The 26,842-nt window shown below is 47.0% G+C and overlaps 1 protein-coding gene across 1 annotated transcript; it reads right to left on the bottom strand.

Moving 5' to 3' along the window:
• Positions 1 to 1,689: 1,689 nt before the first annotated feature.
• Positions 1,690 to 17,577, bottom strand: LOC144158882 (glutathione S-transferase class-mu 26 kDa isozyme 47-like). Its single transcript, XM_077690057.1, has 6 exons — positions 17,451 to 17,577; positions 15,594 to 15,675; positions 13,920 to 14,020; positions 8,158 to 8,253; positions 6,788 to 6,898; positions 1,690 to 1,846 (listed from the first exon to the last, which is right to left on the bottom strand). Exons 2-6 carry the CDS (start codon positions 15,622 to 15,624, stop codon positions 1,742 to 1,744), a joined length of 444 nt encoding a protein of 147 aa, XP_077546183.1. The 5' UTR covers positions 15,625 to 15,675; positions 17,451 to 17,577; the 3' UTR covers positions 1,690 to 1,741.
• Between the last annotated feature and the right edge of the window lie 9,265 nt (positions 17,578 to 26,842).

Raw genomic sequence — 26,842 nt, 5'->3', positions numbered from 1 at the left:
GTGGAGGGCTCCGGATTAATTTTGACCACCTGGGGATCTTTATCGTGCGCCGAAATCTCGTACACACGGGCGTTTTTGCTTTTCGCCTCCATCAGAAAAGCGGCCGCCGGGGGCCGGGAATTGAACCCGCGACCTCGTGCTCAGCAGCGCAACGCCTTAGCCACAGGCGTTGCGATTACGGCGAAGAACGCTCCTCTCAAGTGCTGCGGCGGCCTCTATCATGTGTCTTTCCGTTGTCGAGTGGGTATCGCGACAGCTGCGCAATAGTGTTCCTCTCGGGGAGTTTTCTGCAGCGCCTAACTTGCGGCCGGTAACAACAGCTCCGCTGTTAAATAAGCTACGAACACGCTATAAGCACTATAGGGCGCCCCGCTTTGCTTGTGGAACAGCTGTACCGGCGAATCACGCGAACGTGCTGTTTCCGCAGAAGGTGGGTTGACCGGCAACCTTAATTAAAAGGCCAGCGAAAATCCCCTGGCGCCGATTTATCGGAACGTACAACAATCGCGAAAGAATGAGTGACAGTAGCATGGGTGCTGCACTGACAGGCTGCGCCTGCGCTGTGCCCGGTCTCGACAGCAGACGTCTCGCAACCAGACAGCGCAGGGATTAGTCTTGGCCACCGCTCGCATGGCCCGTAAACTGTACATATCAGCCTAATGTAGGCATATCGAAGGAATACTAAAATTACCCGCTAGGAGGACTCTCATCATAGTGAGTTTCTACTACGTGTTCGTTTTGTGCACTTCTTTGCGCCCAGCTCGGCTGGTCATCCTTCTTCACAGACGGGAGGGCACTGAAGTTTCTAACTTCGTCTATTCCGGACCCAGTTGTACATTATGCGAAGGAAAGTTTAACATCCACCCGAATGCAGCCATAAGGCTACAAAGGAAAGCTATACAGCTTCCTCAGAAACTTCGCAGTTGAAGCACAATTCATCCTGGTCCAGGATGTCCTGGACTAGGATTCGTCTGGTTAGCTCAGTTGGTAGAGCGACTGCTCCGGTTAAGCGGTGGTCGCGGGTTCGAATACTGGACCAGAACGAATTTTTCTTCAACTGTGAAGTTTCTGAGGAAGCTGTATAGCTTCCTATTGTAGCCGGCCGTATGGCTGCATTCAGGTGGATTTCAAACTTTCCTTCGCAGAAACTTACTCCACCTTGGGAATTTTGCCCAAAATCTGGTCGATTTACACCTGACGTCCTTTACATCGAGTTGTTGACCAATTCGTTCTCGCGCTACAGACGACTATCCTCCCAGTTAGCTCAGTTGGTAGAGCGACTACTCCGGCTAAGCGTTGGTCCCGGGTTCGAATCCTGGACCAGGATGATTTTTTCTTCAACTACGAAGTTTCTGATAAAGCTGTATAGCTTTCCTTTGTATCCGTATGGCTGCATTCAAGTGGATGTCAAACTTTCCCTCGCAGAAACTTACTCCACCTTGGGGAGTTCCCCTAAATCTGGTCGATTAGTTGAACATTATGTAGCAAACGAGCACGCATACGAATTGGTCGTGATAAAACTAGAGCGTCTCTTTATTCCAATACTTGGTGGTCAGTGCCGCAACTCGCAGTTTTTGGGAGAAATACAAAGTAGAAAAACCAAATGCTCACTGGGAATCAATACCCCCATATTCGATTAGCACATGTTCTCAGAAAATTTCTTCAGACTTTCGCAACACAGCACGGATTTCGCCGGCAAGTTCAGGAAAAAAAAACGAGGTTAGCAGCCGTCTCCCTCTTGTCAAGGCATCTTCTGCAGCCGGCTGCCAAAGCTTGCCATGTCTCCATTTAGAGGCCACTTCATATACTTGTCCGATTTCATGTAGGCAGCTATACGAGGCAGGGCCTGCGTGTAAAGCGACGACAATGATGGATGTAAAGAGACGACAACGACGACCCGTGTAAAATGAGAACAAAATGCGGCCAGCGTTTGCCTCTTTTCGAGCGAACAAAAAAAAAATATCCGCGCGTCCGCTCTCGTCGCTGAAAATGTCGTCGAAAGACGATAGCCTTCTTCCGCCCCTGCTTCTTCGCCTGTCTGCCCGGGCCACCTTTCACGTTGTTCCTCTCCTGTCTCGGTTCACCTAGCGTCACTAATGGCGAATTCCATTGGGCGAACAGGAGCAAGTGCAGCGAGCAGCCAGAGCAGCACACGGGAGTAACGGGGACGCTTTCGCTCCGCGAATGAAACATTCGCGCTGCTCCGGGAGCAGTGAAAAGAGGGGGAGGCCGAGATGTCAAGAGTCATGTGACCAAACGTTTCCCGCGCTCGCTTCCCGGAGCATTTCGCGCGCTCGCGATGTCCGCACGCAGTTATTTCTCGCTAGTTTTGCCAGATACGTGCCGGTGGTTTTGTGTCTGCCTTCCGCATGGCGACGAATGAAGAAGCCGAGCGGATGTTCATGTTCATGATAAAGGGGTCACCATCGTGTCCCCCAAAAATTAGCTGCGAACGATAACAGTGTCCACCGACTTTTCCAGATACGACTCTACCTTCGGTCGCTGCTCCGGCGGGGTGAACAGGTGCTCGAACATAAACTCATGCAATGTCAAATCGTCGTCGTCGTCGCAGCTGCTGCTGTCCGATGATGAGCTTGCGCTTGAATCTGTGGTGCTTTCATCATCTAAAAGTAGCAGCAATTCCTTGTCCAGACGGCCGCGCTTAGCTGCTGCCGTACGCACTGAGCGACTACCGCGGCTGCTGGATTCCGCCATTTTTCCTCCGCCACCCGGGGATAAAACCAGAAGTGACGCAAAAGAGGTCATGTGACTTCCTCGGCGTTCCCTGTTACTCCGCCGCTGGCGACGGAGCACCGAGAACTGCTCTCGGCTGCTCTCGGCGCCAAAAAAGTGCTCCTCATCTACCAATGAAACACAACGCCCCTGCTCCTGCCCGACCACTGGAAGACGCCAGAACTCACGAGAGCACATTTGGTGCAGTTAGAAGTGCTCCTGTTCACCCAATGGAAAGCGCTATAAATAAGCTACGCGAAGGCGGGAAATTTGACTTGCATGGGGTGGTAGCAGTAAGCGGATAACGGCGGTACAGCCTAGCGTCACTAATTAAGCTACGCTTAAGAGTACCGCCACTTCGTGCACCCGGAAGCGTCTGGGGGCCATTTTCTTTCTGGCTTGCAGTGTTGCCATCTCTCCTAACGAAACCGCCGCCGGTTGTGACGGGCAGAGTGCGACCGGCCGCTCTAGCGTCTTCGCAGCAGAGAGAGAGAGAGAGGAGGCGCCCATATGTAAACAAATATCACGTGGTGCCGACTGACCAATGAAAATCCTGCCGGCCCATAACAATGAGAGAAAAGAGTGCCGATACTCTAAAAACCTTACAAATGGGCGCAGCGCCCATATGTAAACAAATAACACGTGGTGCCGACTGAACAATGAAAATCCTGGCGGCACATAACAATGAGAGAAAAGGGTGTCGATACTCTAAAAACCTTTATATAGAGATGCTAGGCTCACCCATTGAAAGTATGCGGAGTGCAATTTTGCCGCGCTCGCCCTGATGCTCCATCTGTTGAGGCTGTTGGGGCTTAGCGCTCGAGCCACGAGCGCGAGGCTCCGGCGCCAGCCTTGATTGTATTTCATGGCTAAAACATTGTTTTCAAATAGTTGTTTTAAGAAATTGTTCTCGCAATAATCGAGCACACATCTTTAAATTAAAAGAACATCGCAAACACCAATTATGTATTTTCTGAGTGGAGCATCCCCCCTCTGTCCCCTCCGCATTTCTTCGGTCTTGTTTTGTCTCCGCTGTTCGCACCCCGCATCGGTACGTACTTTTAAAATTGAGAGGTGCACTGTAGAAGCGCCCGGACCGCATGGCCGGACCCTCTGATGCTTATTCTTTTGTTTTCTGTAATCTTCTGAAATTGACGAGCACGTGATATTTTTGGAAAGTAACGGTAGAAGTAAGCGCCTGAACAAAAAATGTGCACGCAATTTTTCATTCCCTAAATCCTCCAGAGCTAAAAACATCGGTAAAATAATGGCTGCACCATCCAAAAAATATCGCTTTTCTGTTCGCTATTTGTCTACTCGACAATTAATATGGTCTTACAGTATTTCAGTTCCACCTCCGTCAGTTATCTTTGAAAAAATGCAGCAAGTACGAAGCGAGGACACGTTGAACGAGATCCCCAGTGCGCTCTAGAACTATCACCCCGTCGCGGCTAAGATGAGAGCGAAACGGTTCTTGAAACCCAACAGGCAAGCTAACAGACACTCGTCGTAGAAGTGGGTGCAGCGTTTGCGACTCGCGAGCAGTGGCGTAAGGCTAGATGTCCGCCGGCGCGAGCCACATAGCGGATGAGAGCCTGAACTAAGCGTCCCTACCCTTCCCATTTAAAAGCGCGCCACGCGTTAGGCAATGTTTATACACGTGGCGTTGGGCAGACAGACCAGAATTTCAGCGTTTAAGTAGCCCAAGAAAGATGTCGCCTTTAAAACGCGTAGAGATAAATGCTCGCAGGGAAAATGCTGCGGCATACGTTTCCCCCGTCGCCTGGGCACGTCACTCGTTTGACTTCTCCTTCGCCGCTTGTATTTTCTTTTGAGTTTATTGCGGAGCACAAGATCGCTCCAACAAAGAATGTGTACCGAAAGAACCCTGCATCGTTCTTAGCTTCATGACAATATCGAAAATGTCAGGCGTCGGGGTGGGCGCGTAATTTAAACTGAGGTTCGAATCCTAAGAGTAGCTTTGCAATAAGTCAAAGTGAGGCATCCCATGGAACATCTTAATGCGAACAAGAGCGTGGTCAGCTGTGCTGGGATTATAGGCGAGGTTTTGAAAGTGCATAGGATTAAGATGCCCTTTACTTTGAAATTCCCTGCATTTGGAATAAACCCCAGCTTTTATACAAAATGCAACTTTACCGAAGTTTTTTTTTTACAGCACAAGTTCTATTCGCTTAAAAGTATCGCGCAGGTGAGACCATCTTTTGTTCTTGTAAAATCAAAAGTCGCTACCTTCCATGAGCCTTGGTGTAGTTAAGTGTAGTTTAATGTGCCTCTCCCATTTGTTGGATGATGTAATAGAAATTGCATGCATGTTATTAAAATGCATCGTGTATCGTATGTTAGGAATGGTGCCAGTAACGTATTGCTTTAACCATAAAGAATAGTTTAGGAATAAAAAATGCCGGTCATGACACTTTTTTCGGTACGCATTCTTTTAACGAAAATTTCCGAGCGCATTTCGTTGGGCTTGTTGGTTCACAAACAACACCGCTGGCGTTAATTGATTGATTGTAGAGTTTAACGCGCCGACGCAACGCAGGTGATGAGGCGCGCCGTAGTGGAGGGCTCCGGATTAATTTTGACCCCCTGGGGATCTTTAACGTGCGCTGAAATCTCGTACACACGGGCGTTTTTGCTTTTGGCCTCCATCAGAAAAGCGGCCGCCGTGGCCGGGAATCGAACCTGCGACATCGTACTCAGCAGCGCAACGCCTTAGCCACTGAGCCACAGCGGTGGGTAACACCGCTGATGTTGTTTGTGACCATAAGATAAGGCAGAAAAACAACACCGCTGGTGTTGTTTGTGTACCTTATGGTCCTGCGCTTTTTTGCTGTTACGTTTTAAGTACCGTGTGCACGTTTTCCGCATGAACATAGGCAAGACGCACTGGGCTACGAATCTATTATGGTGATATAGAATCATGCATATTTATAGACGCGAATAACGCCATAGAGGGGTACGTTTAATTTACCATAATCGCTGAAGCATTTGACAGTGGACGCATCTATTTCGTTTTGTCTTGCAGTACTATTTGCGTAAGCGAAGCTAATGCAACAAGACGCATGACCACGAAACAGCGGCTTTAAAGGGGCCATGAAGACAAAATGCAAGTTTGGTCCATTCGAAAGATTGCCTCGTTAGAATAACACTGAGCCCACTTTTAACACAAACTTTACTCAAATACGCTACATTATTAAGATAGAAGAGAATGGCCACGCCAACCAAAAACTCATTTCCCGCACTAGAACCAATCACGTATGGGCAGCTGTGCGATTGGCTGAGGCCGGCAAAAGCAAAAGCAGGTTAGGCAGGGGTTATAACTTAGCAGAACGATCTATTTGCGCTTAAATTTAATGCATATTCTTTTTTCTCGCAGTACAATACTGGGTTAAACAATGGAAGTTAAGGAAGTACACGTAAACATATATATATATAAGCGCCAGAGCGTATTGCGCTTTGGGGTTGTCTCACACTAAACTGGCCAATTGGCGCAAGCGATATTGCGTCGTGTGACCCTGTTTGTCGAGAATACCCAATATTTCGCGAAACGATTCCTATCAACTGTAGCACAAATAAGCCAAGTACAAATCAGGTCAAAAAACGAAGCGAGTACGGACAGCGGTCTTGGCCGGTATTGTGGCGCCATCTAGGAGGACTGACGCTAAACAAGGCGTTTCGCCGCTCGCTGCAGCTTGCCCTAGTCCGTATACTTACGTTCGCTTAAGTGCCTGCCCTGGATACGTTATCATAGACGTCAAGAAATACACGATTCAGCCGGACAATCAGAATGCTGGCTTAAAATGTTTCATTTCTCAGCGAATAAAGCGTCGTTTGCAGCTGGACAGTCGCTGGGGCTCTAAGAACACCAAATCTTTCGAATAAAACGAAGTTGTATTTGTCTTCATGGCCCCTTTAACTGTGTTTCACAAGTGCTCCATTCCATCTTTTGCTAAGCTGTCGGAAGCTGTAGCCTCAGACTACACCGTGCAAGCTGTGAGCCGCCAGTGGGTATCCATGAAAAACTCTCTCATACCTCGATGCGGTCCACAAAGGCTTTCAGGTTAGGGAATTCCTTCAAGCAATTGGGATCCAATAGCAAGTGTTGGTCCAACATCTCATAAGCTATGAAGTCGGCATGAGTTAGCTGAAAGAAAGAAGCCACAAAAGGCAATGTTGAACAATACGACGCTGTCACTATCCACACGCGATCACCTCAAAATGCAAATGGGGATAAAGTGTGAAGAAGATTTTATTCAAAGAAATTCGTGTTCTGGCGCCAAGATCTGTACAAATACATGTACAGCTTGTCTTTTTCTCAGCAACGTTGTGCAAGTAAAATGAATATAACTTATATTGAGCCTTGATAGCGTAACCATGGTGACGGGTGTCGTCACTGGAGCTTCATCGGCGATCGTACAGAAAAAGTTCACTAGATTAACATTTCAGCATGAAATCAACACATACGTTTTGGGGGTTGTCGCTAGAGCGCAATTATGCAGTTTATCATCAACATTCCCGCGAGAGGCGCTACGCGACATGTTGGCACTATCAAGCACTATAGTCACTATAGATACGCAGAGGTACTATAGACACACACTGGTGGAAGAGGTCCGTGTGTTTGTAATGACTGTATGAATGTGCAATAGTAGTTCAGAAAAAAAAAAACGTTCCTGGCTATAAGGTTGACTGCACGATTGAACCCTGTGTATTTTGTATTTGCATCCTATTTGTATTCCCGGAGCCGATGCGAGGTCCTTCTCCGAATTCTTAGATTTGTATTGTACAATTATTGTATGTCTATCGTATCGTACTTCTATTATATTGAATGTCTCTTTGTGCTGTGTTGTATTGGCACTGTAGATTTGTATTACATTGTATCTGTACTGTGTTTTTATTGTATCTTTATTGTAGAATTGTAGACGATTTGTATTTAGAATCTAGAATACAATACAAATACAACACAAATATTTCTGAGCTACTTCTATGTATTTTTGTACACGCACAATTGTACAGAAAATACAAAAATACAGTTACAATTAGTATACGTTAAACATTTATAATTGAAATTGTAATTGTACACCATATTAGATGATTGTAATTTGTATTGTATAGGAGTGTAATATGTATGCGATTGTTATTCTAGTTATTATTGTTTTCAGCAGTTATTAGCCACCGACTCAAATTCGAAGGCAGCGGAATAATTTAAGGAAACTAAATTTCGGATACTCGCAGATTACCTTAGCGGTACACTTTGTAGTTAGTTGCACGACAGACCGGTAGTAGTGTGTCGTAGCTTCTCCCCTCGGTCATGAGAAACGCTCACAGATTAAACGTAAAACCAGAGAAAAACGTAAAGCGTAACTGGGCCAATAAGAGCCATTTTGCGTCAACTAATGAACTCACGGTACTTCCGGCGAAGAACTGATGGGACCCCAAGAAGTCAGAAACAGCTTTGAGGGCGCGAGGCATGCTGTCGATGTAATCAGCCTTCAGCTTGTCCTAAAAGTGGCAAATATTCTCAAGGTGTAGGCAAGAATATGCAGTTACAGGATAAAGGTGGTGGTACCACAGTGATGGTACCACTTTTCGGCGTTTTTTGACCGTTTCGTCTGCTGGAGAATAAGGACACGTGTGATATATACACAGTGCAATGTAGAATCATTCAGTGCACGAATGTGGCGAAGCTAGTAGTCCACTGCAACGTGTTATGGTGAATCAGCCACACGAAGGAAGAAAAAAGTAAAAACTTTTGTGTAAAAAACTCGGCGAGAAATCTGCTGAAACAGCGGAGTTTCAGGTTTTCTTTACGAAGATTCGGTTTCCTCGTAAAGACACCGAATTCAGTACAGCTTCTTTCTTGTGCGTAATCTTAGAGTCACCTTAGCGGCTAATTTTCATACAATTTATTTACGGATAGTGCCCGTAAAATAACAGTTACAACCCTTTTCCGCATCCATACTCCCTCCGTAGAAGGCCATGCTTCACTGTGCAACACAAATGCATTGCTGGAAAAACATTTTTCCAGGGAGCAATATAAGCTGCCTTATATCACAATGTGAAGGACCTACGACCTTTTTTCGTTTTTTGTAGCGTAAAGCTACACGGCTATGCCAGGATAAACGTAGCGTAAGCTAAGGTTCAGTTGGTTATTCTTAGCTTTGTCTAGGATTAGCTGATTATCATGCTTACTGCTGCTTATCATCCAATCCAAATCCAATCCAATCCAAAACCAATCCAATCCAATCCAATGCATTCCAATCCAATCCAATCTTCGCGCTTGCGCAGCACGGCTCTCCAGGAGCTACGCGAAACTGGTCAACCTCGGCCAGTGTAGCCAATCCAATCAAATCCAATCCAAGCCAAGCCAACTAAACGTACGAAAATTACCAAAAGCAACATAAACACAAGATACTCACAAAAATAACAAGGGAAACACTGACGAATCCCTGCTCTGCACTTCCGACCGCTTTCCCGTTAAGTGGAACTACTTTAATTTTTTTTATTGCCAATCTCGGACACCAACACCAGGCACCAGGTACAATGACAAAGAAAAAAACACAGTAATGCCACCATGCCCGCTACGGCCGGTGTTGTCATTTAAAATTTCCCAAGCGTAGTTAGGGGTTCAATTTTTGACAACTACTCTGGTGGAGAGTTCTCTGAACTGCAACAAACTGTGACACACTTTCCCGAAAATATACTGTCGCGTTGGTCGCGTGTCTACATCACAATGACGCAAAGCCGTGTGGGCTAAGTGTAAAATGTTTCTGGAGTGACCATTGGAGGACATCCCAAAGGAACACTGCGGCCCAACAATGAAGAAAGACATGCTGCACAGTTTCGGGTTGTTTACAAATAGGACAGTCAGTTCCCCATAGGGTGCCTCGATGCCAGGGACGCGTGAATCTAGGCACCCTAGTTCTCCATGGCACTGAAAGCCCCCTTTCTTTCATCCACGTTGCGATTGAAAGTGTACCAGTGTGCAATTTAAAAAAAGAAAGTATTTGCCCCAGCAGGTGACACCTCCATTCGCTTCACTCGTTTTAACAGATCTTGTCCTGGACCATTGCTATACAGAGCTCTATACAGTGGCACTGGGAAGACTACGTCACATACATCCTTATATTTTTTCCCGGTTACATCGACCAGATTTTGGATTGAAAAACGGGTTGCCAAAAATCGTAATGACAAAACAATTTCTTTAAAATATTTATGAATACCACCTGGCATGCAACTTGAAGAAACAATAAATTCTGGCAAAGCACGCATTAACCGAATTTGCATTACAGTGCGCAGAAAAGGGTACTGTACATCGCGCAAAAACAAAAATCGGTTTAGGAGCTGCCGTACAAACAGGTGAGTCAGTCCTAAACCACCTTCACGGATTCGCCGAAACAAATACGTCCTACTGCTCCTCTCCCACATGGACCCCTACACAAAAACAGCAAATACGCGATGTAGCTTCTGGACATCAAAACGTGAACAATGCAGCACTTGCATAACAAACCAAAGCTTTGCCACCAAGAAAATATTACAAGTAGTGGCTGTCGCGAACACTGACAGCCCAGTTGCTTCCCCTTTTTCCGCTTTCTCTTTCAGTGTTTGCACCTGCCCCAGTAGGGCTCACTGTCGCGGTAGTATTCCAGAGGGGTTCCCAAGTACTTCACTAGGGTGGTTACCCAAGTTGCATAAGCAAAGATCGCTTGCGTTGACATCCAATTACGGTGCCAAAACCCCAGGCAGTTCCCCAAATTCACCAGACTCCCCGTGACCTCACCAAAATGCTTCCCTGTTTTCACGGCGAACATCACGCTTTCTTTGTTCGAACAAACAAGGGCAATGTCGCCAGCATAGGCGAGCAGTTTTACCTGTGTCTCCTGTAATTTAAATCCGCTTATTTCACTATTCAGAATGATGCTCCGGTACAGCGCCTCAATGTATACACAAAACAATAAAGGGCTGAGGGGGCAGCCCTGGCGCACCGAACGCTGCACCTCGATGACCGCTCCCAATTTCTTATTCACTATCAACCGTGCAGTGCAGTTCCTGTACGCCAGCGCCACTCACCGCCTAATGACAGAACCAAGGTTGATGTTCTCCAAAACATAAAACAGGATCTTGTGGGAGACGCAGTCAAAGTAGAGTGACCTAGAATGTCAAAGGCTTTCTCCAGGTCGAGCTGGAGAATCGCCACGCCCGTGCGCATTGCATTGCAAGATTACAGCCCGCACCCCACCTCGTGGATATCGTAAATATGTTACGACCCCTGATGCCACACGTCCGATGTGGACCTACAATTTGCTGGATTACCATTTGTAACCTTTTTACTAGAACCTTTGTAAAAATTTTGTAATCAACGTTTGTTATCGAGATTGGTCGGTATGCTTTAATATCTCGTAATTTTTGCTTGTCGTCTGTTGTTTTCGGAATTATTATTGTATGGGAGGTAGAAAAAGATGTAGGAAGCGCTTCAATTTCGTAGGCTTGATTGTACATGTCGGCAAGAACAGGAGACATCAAAGATTTCATATGTTTATAGAACGCCGCACTATAAGCCCGTCAGGACCAGGTGATTAGCCTGGAATCGGGTTTTCGATGGCACACTTAGCTTCCTCGGCCGAGAAGGGTTGTTCGAGCCATTCCTTTTTTTCGCCATCCAAGCGTGGCAACGCACCGATAAAATCTCGCTTCCATTACACTAAGTCAGTTTCCCTGAAAGCAAACAGTGCCTGAGAGTAACCAAAAATGCGCGCTCCACCTCTTCTTTTTCCGAAGTTACATAACCGCTGGTTTCTATTTCTTTAATCGTATTCCGCCGGGCTTGCGTATTTTCTGTTCCTAATACCCGTTTTGTGGGTGCCTCACCGACCGTCCAATGTTCCGCCGTCGCGCGTACTAGTGCTCCGCGATAGCTGTCTTGATCAATGACTTCGAGTTTGTGCTTAATCTCCCCTATGTCGTCTTTGAACATATGCCTGGATTTTGTTCTCTTGTGCAATAAACTTTTGTAAGTTCACTCGCAAAAATGTTTTCTTTTCCTTTTTCCTCGTATTTTATACAGCTAGACCTTTCTATGGCTTTTATTTTAACGTCTTGCTTACACATTTCCCATTTCTCCCGAATTTTACCATTATGATATTCAGCTATTTCCGTAATTTTTCTACTACAAAACCCATGAACATTTCTTCTCGTAACAGCTTTTCATTCAGTTTCCACAGATCCCAAGAGAAAGGTGTGTTCTGTTTTTTTCCTCCCCAGTCTGCGTTTAACCAAATAGTGGTCCGAGAAAGAAATCGGCTGTACATCATAGCCGTGACATTGTTGGATTAAATTTAGTAAAAAATAAAGCCTATCTAGCCGTGCGTGGCTGCACCCCCGAAAATGTGTGAATCTCACGTCTCGAGTACCCTCAAGGCATTCCCCGACGTCAATCAAGCCGAATTCTACTATCTCAGCCAGCAAACTGGGGGTAGCGTCTCCGTACGTGGTTTAGCTTGTTTTATCGCGGCTCGACAGTAGACAGTTAACATAAGCCGCCTTTCGGTGTTTAAGTGTTGCTTGAGGCTATCAAAAAATCTAACCTTTTCCAGCGAGCTAGCTACGGCGACAAGGCGAGCCCCTAATGCTCTGCACTTAATAAAACTATCTCGTATACGTTGACACGACGTCACAGTTGGTTTCATGGTGTAGCGATTCCCCACAAACTCCCAAGAAATACTAATGAAGTTCGGATTGGTCGAGGCCTAATTTATAAACAGACTCTTTCGAGCTTCAGTCAATCTTCGAAGTCAATGCAATCGGCTCACAGTCCATGTATGTGAATTTGATCACCATTTGAGACATTACACGTTGAATTTGATTACGCTTGAAAATTAATTTTGACACTTATAAGCTCTCTCAGCGTGGCAAAACGTATGCACTTTCAATGGCGAAAGATAGCCTAAAACACACGCTAGATGTAGTTCAAGTGGCCGCGTAGTCGTCAAGGCTCCGAAAACCATAAAATATTTACCAATACTTAAGGTGTTATTTTTAAGAAAGTATTCTTTTTTTAACAAAAGATCATAACATTCAGCAAGTTAGTACCACGATTTCATAAACCAGGCATTGCAAGCACAGAAAGCCTTACATGTAATAGTACCTATGCAGCACAACAGTAGAATTTTCTAAAAATTTTGGGATGAAAAGTGATGAAAGGTTGCCGCTATAGGGATTTACGCCTGGTGGATTCCACCAGCCAAGAACATTGGTGGGACAATGCACACAAGGCAACTATACCTCAATGCCACTTAACAAAAAAATACTGTGACGTGACCCGTCAAACCCCCGAGTTCTATTGTACCACATAAATAACTTTAAAGTGTAGTACACAGTAATATACACAGGCAATGAAGAAAAAAATTAAAGCCGTTCCACTCAATGTGAAAGCTGTGGGAAGTGCAGAGCAGTGATTCGCCATAATGGGCTGTACCGCCGTTCTCCGCTGTTACCACCAAATGCAATTCAAATTTCCCGCCTTCGCAGTGCTCGCGCGCCCCCTGCCTGAAACTGCGCCAGCGGGAGTTCTGTTCTTTTCGTGCTTTTCTCCCCGCACGTACCGGCGTTGCGCTGCCACGTTTTGCGTTTACTATCGTAAAAACCAACCCAACGGGCGTCCTTAACTAAAGGAACGCGGGCGCTACCTGTTAATTTCGTATATTTTCCCTCAAATCTACCTATAGTTTTCTTTGCGCTTGTAGGGCGCTATGTGCGGCGAGAGGAAGGAGCCTCAGGCAGGACGACCGTTCGTCGCAAGGCAAAACGAGATTCTATTTTGAGAGCACCGGCGAGACCCCCGTGTCCACGTGCGCCCACGCGGCCACGCGCAGCCTGTGACCATGTCGATCGGGCTGCTGCGCGAGGAGCGGCGCACGCTAAACAAAGGGAAGATGTATGACAAGCGCCAGCATTTCACGAGTTTCGAACGCTCATGACTATATAAACCGCTTGGCTTTTGAAGCCTCTGGGGTACGCCGCGAACAACAGCGTTACCCCGGGACGCCGCCTTGGTGCTCTATATACTTGGGTCGACCGAGCGAACTAGGGCGACAAGGCGAGCTCCTAAAGTGCTCTGCCTTAATATACCCTAACCCCCCTCTCAACAAACAAGCGTAGGGTTAACTCACAAACTTGGGGTTGTAGCAGAGCCGGGCCCAGTTTGTCCTGATGTCTACAAACTGCTGTTCCGTCATGTCAGCACGGATCTTCTCTGTTTCGTCCTTGCCTTCTGAAAAGCAGAACACACAGCGCATTCGCGCCACGGGCCACAAAACATTACGCGGGCGAGTCAACTAGTTAATGAAACTTGTGATTGATTGATTGATTGATTGATTGATTGATTGATTGATTGATTGATTGATTGATTGATTGATTGATTGATTGATTGATTGATTGATTGATTGATTGATTGATTGATTGATTGATTGATTGATTGATTGATTGATTGATCCTGTGACCAGCGCTGTGCCATATGCGTTCTCCAAATGCTGCGTTCTCGGTTTTTATGCCTGAAACCGGTAGTTTGAAGCTAGAAGTTGGGATCCAGAAGTTGGTAGAAGCTAATTTGAAGTCGGAAGTTTGAATCCAGAAATGATAAGCTGCAATTCGTAACGCAGAAAAATGGAAGTCTTCACTCGGAAGCGCGATTCCGCTCAAGATAAGGTCGTTTATGCAGAGCGGAATTGCACGACGTTGCGTCTTGTAAACAACGCAGGCCCACGCCTGCTACCTCATCTACATAGCTATCTTGGCAATGACAGAGGTGTACACGTATTTTTTCCCTAAAATTCAATGGTCTAGGCTGTACGACAAATTTTATGCGGCTTGCCCGTTAAGAACCTGGCCTGCCTGTTCCGTTCTCCTTGTTGTTTGCACGCGTAGTGCGCACGTGCAAATAGCAAGAGGGAAGATAATTTGGTATCACAAGGTCAGGGAAATGTGAGCTTTTGTATCAAGAGGACAACCATGGTTTTACATGATACCAAACTCAGTATTAAGTTACTCAATTATTAGCGAAGCTTTTTAGCGAAAAAACAAACAAAAAAAAACAAAACGCCAGTTTACGGGACCAAGACTTACAAAAGCGTTTTTTTTTTTGTTCGGAACTTACGATGACACCTGCATTTTGTCATGGTCCATTATGTAATCATATAAAACTCTTCCAAACTTGTTTAAACCTACAGTTCACGGCGGCTTGCGTTTCAACGGTTCTACAAAGGTGTCTTACGTACATTCAAGGTTTCCCTGAAGGATCATCGGGGACTTCAGAATCCGAAGCTAGTATCAACTTAAGGCAGCCAAATAAAAAAGTTAGTTCAAAAATCAAATATGTGCGAACAAAAATTTTCGATGAAAAGCGTACTGAGTCAATTTGACAGGTTTCACTCAAAATTCTTGGCACGCACTCAGCTCCGTTTCGCCTTATAAAGGCGGAGAAAAGAAGGATTTATATTCCAAAACTATGCCTGGAGTGACCTGTAATTTATTAATTATAAAAAAATGAGCTAATAGAGAGTTTTAACAGCTCGTCTGTTCCGTCATGTCGTTTTTACTGTGATTACCGGGACCCGACTGCGCATGCGCGCGCGGAAGGGCGAGGAGGAAGGGCAAGGAGGCTCACCCCACCGTGTCAAATGCACGGACATGGCGAAGTCCGGCCCGCGGAACCTACCGCGACGAACGCCCAAGTGCCCAGGCGAGTCCCGGTCAACAGAGTAACTACGTAGTGTACACGACGGAACAGACGGACTGCTAAAACTCTCTATTACTTCTAGAGAAAAAGTTGGAGAAAGTGAGCGTACCCATTCCGTGCTTCCTGGCAAGGTATCGCATTATGGCCAGACTTTGGGTGATCTTCACATTTCCGTCAATGTAATAAGGCAGCTAGAAACACATGCAAGTCACATTTTTAAATGATGCTCACACTTATGCTCACGTCACGTTGCTGGTATTTCGCCTGTCACAAGCGAAAAGAACACAGTCGTGTTTTTCGAAAATGCGCTTACAAAATGCTCACCTTGAACACTAATACTAACAAAAAATGCGGTCATGAAAAACAGCACAGCAATGTTCTGGCCGACTGGAGCGGCAAAGTACGCACTGAAAGAGGCCGTACAAAAAGATGTGACGGCCTCGGTGAGGTCTAGGGTAACGTCGATGAAAGATTTGAAAAGTGCGCTCACAGCGAATAAATCTGCAATTCCCGCTACTTAATAACCCACCAGGTCTATTTTTAAAATATTGTCTTGACTCCGCGTTATGTGTTGCTTCTTGCTGCTCATAGAAAATACAATGGTTAGACAAAAGCAAAAAAAAAACCATTTTACACGCGGGTCCTTTGCAGATTTCGCTGTTGTGAGAAAATGCCTCAACTCATCTTGTAATGACTAATGAATCTAATGTGTCTGAGCTCTTGACGGAGGGCCGGTGCTCGCGTTGCTGGATTGAGAGGGTGAATGAAAGTTGTGAGTCAAGTACGATGAATGTGTGAAGGCAAGTTAGGGTCTTAATTTGGAAATGAGGTCCGACCGCTACGAAATGGATGAGACAATAAATTTTATATTTTGAGTGTTTTTACCGCTTGGGGATCTTCAACGTGCGCCAAAATCTCCACACAGTTTTTGCCTCCATCAGATGAAACAATGAAGCATCACTTAATCTGCCACTGGTCCCATGCACGCGAACGTTTTGGTATTTTCACTTCAATGCGAATGCGGTAAACCCTTAGTTTTGTTGCGGATTTTAACAGTGGAGCTGTTGCGAGTCCAGCCTTTTGGTCCGTCTGCTGTAGGTCGTGCGTCACGCAGAGTTGGGGGCAGGTTCCCAGACCCACCGATAGAGGGCGCAGTGGTTTTGCAGGGGCGGGTTCCTCTCCCTCCCTCTAGATGAAGCAGAGGGTAGGGAGCCTCCCGCTGCGAACGTTTAGCTGCCGATTTCTTAGCGCGAACCGTAGAATTTGCGCGGTGATGGCGCTGCCATTCTCGGAAGAACGGCGGTTTGCATCCCGTTTAACATAAGAGATCCACAGCTCCACTGTTACTGCAGATGTTACACTGGGGGGAACTGTTTTAAATGCAGAGCATTTCTTTAACTCACATGTAGCGTCCGCCGTGCGTCCGCAACAGCTCAGCGCGCAGGCGCGCCCTCTCCCCCACTCCTCCTCTCCCGCATCACGCTACCCTCCTCGCTCTCAACAACAGGTCCGCACCCCTCCCCCTACACTATATAAAAAAATAATACTTACCGGCGCCTGGTTTCGATCCCACGACCCTGCGGGCGGAACGCAAGGTACATGGTGCTCTACCCACTGCGCCACAAAGCCGACACAGAATGGAAGGCTACGAACGCGACTTATATCCTTGACTCATTCAAACTACGTCAAGAAGCTGCTGATACAATGCCTTCACTACCTGTGGGCGGAACGCGAGGTACGTGGTGCTGTTCCCACTGCGCCACAAAACCGACACAGAATGAAAGGCTACGAACGCGCCTTATATCCTTGACTCATTCAAACTACGTCAAGAAGCTGCTGATACAACGCATTCACTACCACCAACTCCCCAAACACTAAACGTTAACGCAATACACCCACCCCCTATGCGACGCATTTACTCGAGTCCCCCTCGCGGGGAGATGGGCCCTTTTTTTAGGTTACTTACATTCGGAAACTCCAAGCCAAGAGCATACTTTTCATTGCCCCACAAGCCGAGGTCAAAGTTTGGCGGCGGTCCACATCGGTACCGTTTCTCCTCCACGTCGACACCCGCTTGCGCCAAAAGCAGCCGAATCGGCTGAGCAAGCTGTTATAACAAAAATATTTTTGTTGAAGCAAGGAACAAACACATGACAAACAAAATATTCGGCTCGTGACTCGAAGAACCCACTCATGAGCCATAGCTGTGAGTTAAGAAGTTCGACATTTTTGGGGGGGAACAAATTACGCGGAATGGTTCAGATGACATCTCGTTTCTTTTTATATAGATTAGGGGCAATAGTAATCAAAAATTAAAAAGGTGTGACATCGAGGACCAATGTTGATGCTATAAAATACGTGTTCGTTGCACTTGTTTGCCCTAACAGCGATGCTGAAAAAAAATCGAAGATAGCGACTGCATTCGGAAGGAAGGGAGGGAGGGAGAACGTTGTTTAAATAACCTACACACAGAACACAAATAAGCCGGAATGGGAGTAAATGGCTTGTGTCATAACTCAGTACCAATTCGGAGTTTTCAAAACTCCTTCTAATGGGAGTTTCGCCTTACTCCCATTAATTCTGCAGTTTTTTCAGTAGCATATGGGAGTTTCATTTTACTGCCACTACAATGGGAGTTTCCAGGGGTACCATTGGGAGTGTATTGTTTCCTCCAACTGGGAGTTTTCAGGGGGCGCGTTGGGAGCAGTGTTGACCTGCATTCGAGGTTTTTTTTTGTGTGTTTTTGTGCGCTTCATATATATGCGCTGCAGTGGAATTTATTACTGTATTTGGGAGTTCTTAATAAGGGCACAGGCCGCATTTTTATTTTTCGTTGGGGATCACGTTATTTGTAGTCTTTTTCCGCTTTAAACGTTGAATGGCGAAACGTGAAAAGTTTGTTTTCTGCACAGTCAATTTATTGCATAAAAATTACATGAATGCGATATACGTGTGAACACGTTAATAAGACAATGAAAACACTGAATCAACAAAACACCTAACACAAGGTATCTTGGTAAGAACTTTATCTACTACAACACTCCTCAACGAAAAAAAATTAAGTCATTTGCAAACAATGAGGTCAGCATGTCGTCGGTGCGCTGTTTGCTTGCACCTGCCTCCCAAACGCTGACGTTGCCGCACCCCCTGGCACGTTCCCCTGGAAGCCACAGCAGCACATTCATTAGAGCGATAGCAAAACGCTTTAAATCTGCGGTAGCAAATACAGAAGCATATTGGGCATCTGATCTAAAAAAAAAAAAAAAAAGAAACGGCACTGTAAAGACGCTGAACTTGTCACTCTTATGGCCAACTTTCCGTAATGTCTGAATGTTTATTTAAAGCTACACAAAATTGCACTTCTGTCCGAGACACCTGCGCTCACCAGTTCGTCAAAACGAAGTGCTCTGCTGTTCAAAAGGGTGCGCGACCCTTGTAGCGACCAACTTCTCAAAATGCTTCCTTTTCCTCTTTTCCTTGCGTGTAGTGTTCTGGGAACGAGCTTCAGGTTTTACATCCCGCACTGCCCCTCTCTCCCCTCACCGAAAGTTAAGGAAAAATTTCGGTCGGTGTGACGCCTGCGCCTGCCCCCCTTCAAAAAAAAAATAAAAAATAAGCAGTCGTCTGTCGACTCTACAGAATGCTCCCTCGAATGGTGTTTGCTGGTTATAGTTACACGCGCCTAGCGTACGGAGAGCTCCCACGGGGCCCCGACCTTCTCCCTTTCCAGTGAAAGCAATTAATCGCCGGCGGCACGCGGCAGTCACCCTCCTCGTAGCAGGCGCGGTTGGCACCACACCTACTTCTCAAGAAAAGCGGCCGCCCTGCGCCGTTTGACCGGCCAACTTCACCCTCGCCTGCCAGTAAGCCACAGACACAGCCTAACAAAAACACCTAACAGCCGTTCAGAGTTCGGACAGTTTTCATTCTGCTCGCGAGTGTGAATGAGTGAGTGTTCTGCTCGAGACCCGCGCAAATACGCATTGATTTCACACCGTTCGGCATCCCCAATGACGTTCCGGGCATGGCGGCGTCTTTCACGCACAACGCTCACCTCCAGTGGCGGAGAATCACCCGTGCAGTGGCGCGGGAAACATGTTGGGTTTATTTGACGCTAGAAGGGGCACAAGTCTCCCAAAATGTTGCGTACATAAAAAACGTGAAAATCTTACCTTCAACCACCTCGCAGAGGCACAACCGCGTTGTTTTTAACGAGCCACTCTCAGCGATCACTGCATTTAGGCCTCGCGTCGGCTCGCTGGCGTATTCCGTCGGCTCGAAGGTCGGTGACACGGAGGCGACGTTGCAGTCCGTCGCACGTCAGTCCAGGCTGGTTCCACAATGTTCGCAACGAGCTTCGGTTGTTGGGAAACACTTCACATCCGTTCGTGCGGCCGCAAGTTCACGCCGGCAATAAATTTTCGGGGACGCTGGAGCTCACACGACACACGACACCAACTGGCAGCCATTTTGTAAGGAGGCGTAGAGGAGGAAGGGGTGAAGGAGGAGGAGAAGGAAATGGAGGAAGCGTGGGAGTTTTTAATACTCCCATTAGGACAAACGCAGTAATCACAGCTAGATACTGCGTTTTGTGAAGAGGTACAATCGTGGTAAATGCGCTTATTTACTACGACTTGTAGCCCCCGGTGTAAACTGGCAGTTTTTCCACCATCATACTACCACACGTGGGAGCAGGCCGCCTGCCGTGAGGAGTTTAAAAGACGTATTCCAGCCAAGAAACTCCCATTCAGGCTAACTTGTGTTTTGTGTGTATGGTTGACACGCAATGTGTTTGACGATCTTCAGTCACAGTCTCGTGTGTTTGGGGAGCAGGTTTATGTGGTTGTAGCATTTCCTGGACGTCTATTAGGGGCGAAACTCCTAAATCCATGGGTCTGTCCATCCATTGTGTCTCGTGGTACGTGACCGCCGCATGCTTTCGGAGATGTCGCAAAGTGGGCCGCGTTGCACGCGCAAGAACCGGCTGCAACCGGCAGCGCAAACTCGGCACCGGGAGCGCGAGCTTGTCTGTGTTCGCGAGCGGAGGCGCAAGCGCACGTGCACTGCGAGGGGGAGATCACGCAAGAGATCACGCCACGAACGCAGGCAGTCGTTCTCGAAGATCGAACGAGACGCAAGGACCTTTGCTCGTTTCCTCTCGTCTTGTTCGGGCACAAGTTCGCCCTAAATAAAAGTTCTTTCTTTACCGTTGTGTCCCATCCTACGTGACAAATTGTGGTGGAGGTGCGGGGTAGTCCTCGATGGCGCGGGGTCTTTCCCCAGGTCTGGGCCTGGGAGCATTGACTCCGAAAATAAAAGTTGATTTGTACAATGTACGCACACAGTCTTACTTTCACGGGAGAGTTACGGTTACCGATGATCTCCCCCTCTCGAGCTTCGCCCCACTTATCATCATTCATTCCGTCGATATGGCGTGATTTTTTTTCTGTCTGAAGCGGTGTATCGGGTTTCGGGAAGCAAAAAATTACGAAAGGAAGTTCCGGCGGCGTTGGGATCAGGGGAATCTCAAATGCTGACCATGATTTGCGGGTAGCCACCAAACACGTGGTACCGATCACGCCTTGGAGGTTCCCAAAGTGGTAATCTGATTAATCTAATCTGTCGTCCCATATTGTCTGTCAAAATCTGCCAAAACATCACGCAACAAAAGGGCACGACATAATAGCATGGCGTCAAAAGGGCACACGACAAAAGGGCACGGCGACAAAAGAGCAAAGCGTCACAACAGCACAGTGACAAAAGAGGCCATTTTTATGGAGTGCCTCTACTGACGATTATTTAGATGTTTTAACGTGTATAGAAGCATTATACAGCGTGCAAAATGATCTGTATGAGTTTCTCTTCACATTACGTTGCACTTTCTTGAAAAAAAAAATGTTCCCATTTTGCGACCTTGGGAGAACACAGCTTATGCATGTTAAAACCGGGGCATGCAATGCCCTGCTTTTTAGATTGTTGTAGCCTCTATTGTCGGTGCTGTTTTGTCGCGTGCTCTTTGGTCACGGACCCTTTTGTCGAGGTATCATATTAAACAGTGTGTCTGTGCCTGCTTTATGGTACGCGGCATCTCATCTGGTGAGGTTAGGGGGAGGGAGTTCGCTCGCTGTGGCCGGTAAGGCACGCGGGGCACTTGCCATTCATCATGGTATAATTTCGTGTTCACTCGAAAGTTAGCTGGGCACCCTCCTTTCCACGGGATGGAAATAACTGTATTTCGCTGAGAGGTATTTCAATTGCCTTGTCTTGACCGCTTGAATGTTGGTACAGTCTTTGTCAAAGTTTTGTGGGCCACGGCGACCATGGCCGGAGCTGGTGCGCGGCCGAGCAGGGGACGATGCGCTTGCCGCTGTCGGCTGGTTACGCGGCTAAAGAGAGTGAGGGGAACTTTCGCGCTTCTTTTCGTAGTATGGCTGGCGCGATAAGTGCAGCGGAGCCGGCTTCTCAGAGCAGGCTCACTTCTCTTCAGCGCAGGTGCACTTTGCGCAGCACTTGTCGTGCCGGGGCCCTATTCTCGACTGCACAAATTGCCGGCAATTCGCCCATGTTTTTTTGCGTAAGCACGACGTAAGCAATCAGTGACGTGATGCAACTATAGCTGTGACGACATGCAGTGTAATTTGACGAGTCACTCATAAAGATCGCGACCAAGGTATCAAATCTTGTGCAAAAAAGATATAAAGACACTTGACGTGTACTATAAAAATTAAGTCGGTAGCTGAGGCTGATAAGAAAAACACAATTCTGGTGGTCAAATTTGGCGTCAACACCACAAGGCGATCGAGTAACGTTGATCCAAAAGCGAGCGAAAGGCGGATGTCGAGCTAAAGAACATCACACAATTTTTTTGCCGTATCTATTTATTTCTTTTAATCGCTTTTAGTAACATAGCTGGGCTCTTTGCTTCAATGCAAGCTTTGTTGCGTTATCACCTTCCCTGCCGCCACCGCCGCCACACCATCGTCTGCTGCTATGTTACAAGTTTATGGCGTGACCACAGAAAAAGGCGGCCGCGACCATCGCTTCTATGACACATGAGAGCAGCGAAGCGCTACGCCTGATAACCGCGGAGCGCACCGATGTCGCCGATTCACTCATTCGTCAAGCTCGACTTCAATCAGCGCTGTAATGAACCAAATAGTCACTTTTCTTTGTTATTTTTCTCTTGAGTTCGATCATGTGACCGAATAGCTTACTAGGACGTGAGTGGACAAATGCCATTCATTGGGTTCTCTTTGTCATGGAGAGGCTTGTACTGCCCTCTTGTGTTGCGGTTACCCCAAACAAATAATTTTTATTTTATTGCCAAATATAAAAGCAAAATACTGCACGTCATTTGTATGCTCCATGATCGCTGACTTGGAAGCAGTTGAAACTATAATTTGTTTCGGAAGGAAACATGCTTTAAACAGCGCGCATGCGAAACTGCGCCTGCTGCAAATTGCCGCACATTTCGCCGCGCTGTAAGCCGGGGCAATTTTTTGCCCTATTTTGCTTGTATTTTGCGACAAAAACAGCCGACATTTTTAGGCTGTTACGTAGCATTACGTCACTTTTACGCAGGCTGAAGTTGCCAATGCATGACGTAATCGTTCCCGCCAATTGTTTAAATTACGTCACGCCTTCTCAGCCAATCACACAGGGGGTGTGTATTAAAAGCAGTATTGTTGTTGAATAGCAAAGACAGGCTTACGTTGTCATGTCCGCTGCATTTAGTATGGTTTTTCATTGCCGGCCAAGAATTATGCGCTTTCAGTAAGGAGAAATAAGGCAAACTTTAGAACTGGTGCCCGTACACGTCATAAAACGTCAAAATGACGACAGCACACACAACCGCTTTGTCAACCGGAAGCACGTGACCAAAACTGAAAGCCAATCAGAAAAGACTTCCGGCAAATTGCCAGAATTGCCGGCAATTTGTGCAGTCGAGAATAGGGCCCCCGGACACACTACGGGTGCGTTCCAATTTCCCGTTTAGACGGCTTCGTTGCCGTCTTCGCGGACAGTCCGGCATGTTCAGCACGGTTCCAATTCGAACGAAGCTGTCAACGAAGACTGCTTCGAGGAGACGGCATCAAAGTCAGCAACGATGCAGGCTACCTTCCTGTCTAAACTAATATGTAACGCCAGCGCCACATTTTTGCGTATTAATGTTGATACAAAAGCGCTTGTTCTTTTATTGAAATATTCAGTATAATTTACTGGTGGTGAAGATTACTTTAATTTTTTAATTACGTTTGTAATTTATAAATTGTTTGTAATAATAACAGTAATATTATTTACGAAACCTGCGTCTTGCGTGTTTCAACATGTCTGGTACGAGGCTGTCGTCTGCGTTGGTGTTGCGTTTAGGACCGCGGCACCGTTTCAATTTTATTCCTTTCGGCGTCTAGTTAGACTGCTTCGTAAGCTGTCTACCAAACTGCTCGCGAATTGGAACGCAGCCTAAAAAAGCAAAAGCAAAAGTTCCCCTCGCTCTCTTTAGCCGCGCAACCAGCCGACAGCGGCAAGCGCAGCGCCCCGTGGCCCACAAAATTTTGACAAAGAATGAACGTTCTCGGTGATGACACTGTTGGCGAACTATGAAAGAATACTTTGGCGGGTGCAACAGCCAAATGCTAAAACGTGATATTGTAGGCAAGCGAGAAAACGTGACAGCCACTATTGGGAGAAAGAGCTGATCACTCCTGCTATCACCAACAACAAGACCACGGCATGCAAAATCAGTAAACTTGTCTTCAATTACAGCATGTTTCCGACATTGTTACCGCAGCTGCCAGCTACCGCGGCCACAAAAGATAGATCATTACTGTTCATTCAGGTGCAGCCCCTTTGAAAGGGAACGTTTCGTTCTTAGTCGATTAACTTTATGACAACGTTTATACTCACTCCACGTATGTCCCAGTAGCCAAGGATAGGAGCCATGGTACTCTTGCGACTACAAGCTGGATTTGCTTTGTGTTCCAAAACTGCTTGGTTGGCTGTCTACTGATGATGATGCACGCACACGTGGGAGACTGATCAAAGCCGCGGCACCAACATATCGACGGCTGTTTCGTTTTCATTCCGAGATAATAACGCATACCGGAACCGCAGCAGCAACAATGGCAAGACGAGGCCAGAGAATAACGAAACTTGCAGAGTGAACGGCCAATCATCCCAATTATCATCACCACAAACTACATCATTATCATCAGCAGCAAGAGCAACCTGTTCGTGTCCACTGATCACGGGATCGCCACAATCCAATCAGCAAGTCATATAGTGATTGATATCCTGCAACTCGCTAACGTCTTTGCTCCTCTTCTCTTGAAGTGGATAGCAATCATCGTTATCAACAACAGCCCACCTGACTTTATCGGTGGTATTCTTTGAAAAGTTTAGCTGTCAATTTCTTCGCTTGGCAACACTGAAAACGGCCACAGACATGGCCCATGCGCCACGGACATGGCGCGGCTTGTGCCACTGCGCCCGCACGCCGAAGAAAAAAATTCCCGCGCCTTCCCGCGAGGGGAACACGAGTAAATGCAGAGCATTGGGGCCTCAGTACTGATTGAAGGCAGTGTTGCTTCCATCGCTTCTTCCGTGATGCTGGAGTAGCAGACACGAGTAAACGTGGGCACGAGCGTCAGCCAAGGAAGGAAGGAGCAACGCAGTGACTGAAACACGAGCGACCGCTAGCCGCTATATTTGCAGGGCGCGCAGTAGAGGGCTAGCAGTACGGGGGGCAGAGCGCGCATGCGCAAGCAGCGCGCGCCCTTGCACGCCCCACCGCGCTGATATCACGCACCTGTTACGCCGAGACCGCGACGGAGCGAACGGGCTGACTACGACGCATGCGCGCGCCAGCTGCTGTTGAGAGAGAGGAGGGAAGGAGAGGCGCACCTGCTGCGGACGCGGAGCTGTTGACACCGTCCGACGCAGGAATAGGCCAGGCTAAGAAATGGTCTGCATTTAAAAAAAAAAACACCGGCGTGCGACGCGTCTGCTCCGTTCCAACCCGATTCTCAACGGTGCGTCAACAGAGATGTTATTAATCGCACTCACACTGGAGTCAGGGCATTACTTTGCGCTTGGCGATGTAGAGTTTGGAACGTCCAACCCACGTCATGTGCTTAGCAAGGACAAGTACCGCCAACCCGCGGAGCCCGACGTAACGAGTGACGGTGCACTCACATGGTTGCCTGCATGCGCGCCTCGTCAGTGAATGCAAGCAATAGCAAAACTAAAACTCCCACGGATATTCCCTACCCCTCCTTTCACGGGTTTTCCCCGAGTCAATTATTTTTCCCCTCGCCAATTTTGTTTGCCGTCCCTCGCGCGCCATTCCGCTAAGCAGACGACGCAGCGGTTGTCCGTCATTTTATTTGCATGGCGCGACCTACCAGACTGTATTTCTCACTGAGGAACTCCAGAGGAGAAAATGCGGGACCTCACCCACTCATTTCTTGAGGGGCAGTGCTGTGTCACCTTCTCCCCACTGACGAGAAGTAACCACGAGACCTCTGATGTCGAGGCTACTTTTCCCTCGTAACCATGAAAGAGTACACTGTAAAATAATTTACAACACCCTTAAATTTTATAACTAATACCGTTACACCCTGGCAAGAACGCAAGAAAACACCCTTTTCGGGTGTTTTGTCCTTTAAAGCATCATTTTAAACGGTGTTTTTTTGTGTTTCTGCTGGGTGTAAGAGTGTTAGTTATGGACAGTGAAAATTAGTGAGTCTAAGTTATTTTACAATGCAGGTCCAGCTGTGCATACCGACAGCCAGCTCTTCTGCAACGCTTGCATCATTTTTGGACTCCTGAAGCGCAGAGAGAGAGAGAGAGAGAGAGAGAGAGAGAGAGAGAGAGAGAGAGAGAGAGAGAGAGAGAGAGAGAGTCTTTAATGGTGCATTGAAGTCAGCCAAGCCGCGAACTTGGCTTCCTTCACCGTACGGAAATCGTGAAGGGCGACAAATAAACATCGACATGCAATCACACAAGAATGAGAACAAACACTAACAGCCACAGGAAGAAAAACACTAACAGGTGTCTTCAAACATGACAGTCGATACTTGCTTTGAAGCAAGTTTTCGTAGCGTGTTTCTGAAGCAGAAAGAATTTTCCAATGCCAGATAAATAACCGCAGTGGTATTTTTCGCCTTGATTAGGAATTACTGGACAGTTCTGTCTATTCTGTGTAATTCCAAATTTACGGAACGGTCTAGTTTTCCGCAACAGTTCACGACCAAAAATGCCTTCGTACGTGGCAAACTTCATTGATTGCAGGGTTTAACGCGCCGACGCAACGCAGGCGATGAGGCGCGCCGTAGTGGAGGGCTGCGGATCAATTTT

This window comes from Haemaphysalis longicornis, unplaced genomic scaffold (genome assembly GCF_048455015.1).
Source record: "Haemaphysalis longicornis isolate Haplotype H1 unplaced genomic scaffold, Haemaphysalis longicornis Haplotype H1 scaffold_10, whole genome shotgun sequence".
NCBI classification, from domain to species: Eukaryota; Metazoa; Arthropoda; class Arachnida; order Ixodida; family Ixodidae; genus Haemaphysalis; species Haemaphysalis longicornis.
Note: the sequence above shows the minus strand (reverse complement) of the source record. Positions and strands in the feature narration are given on the sequence as shown.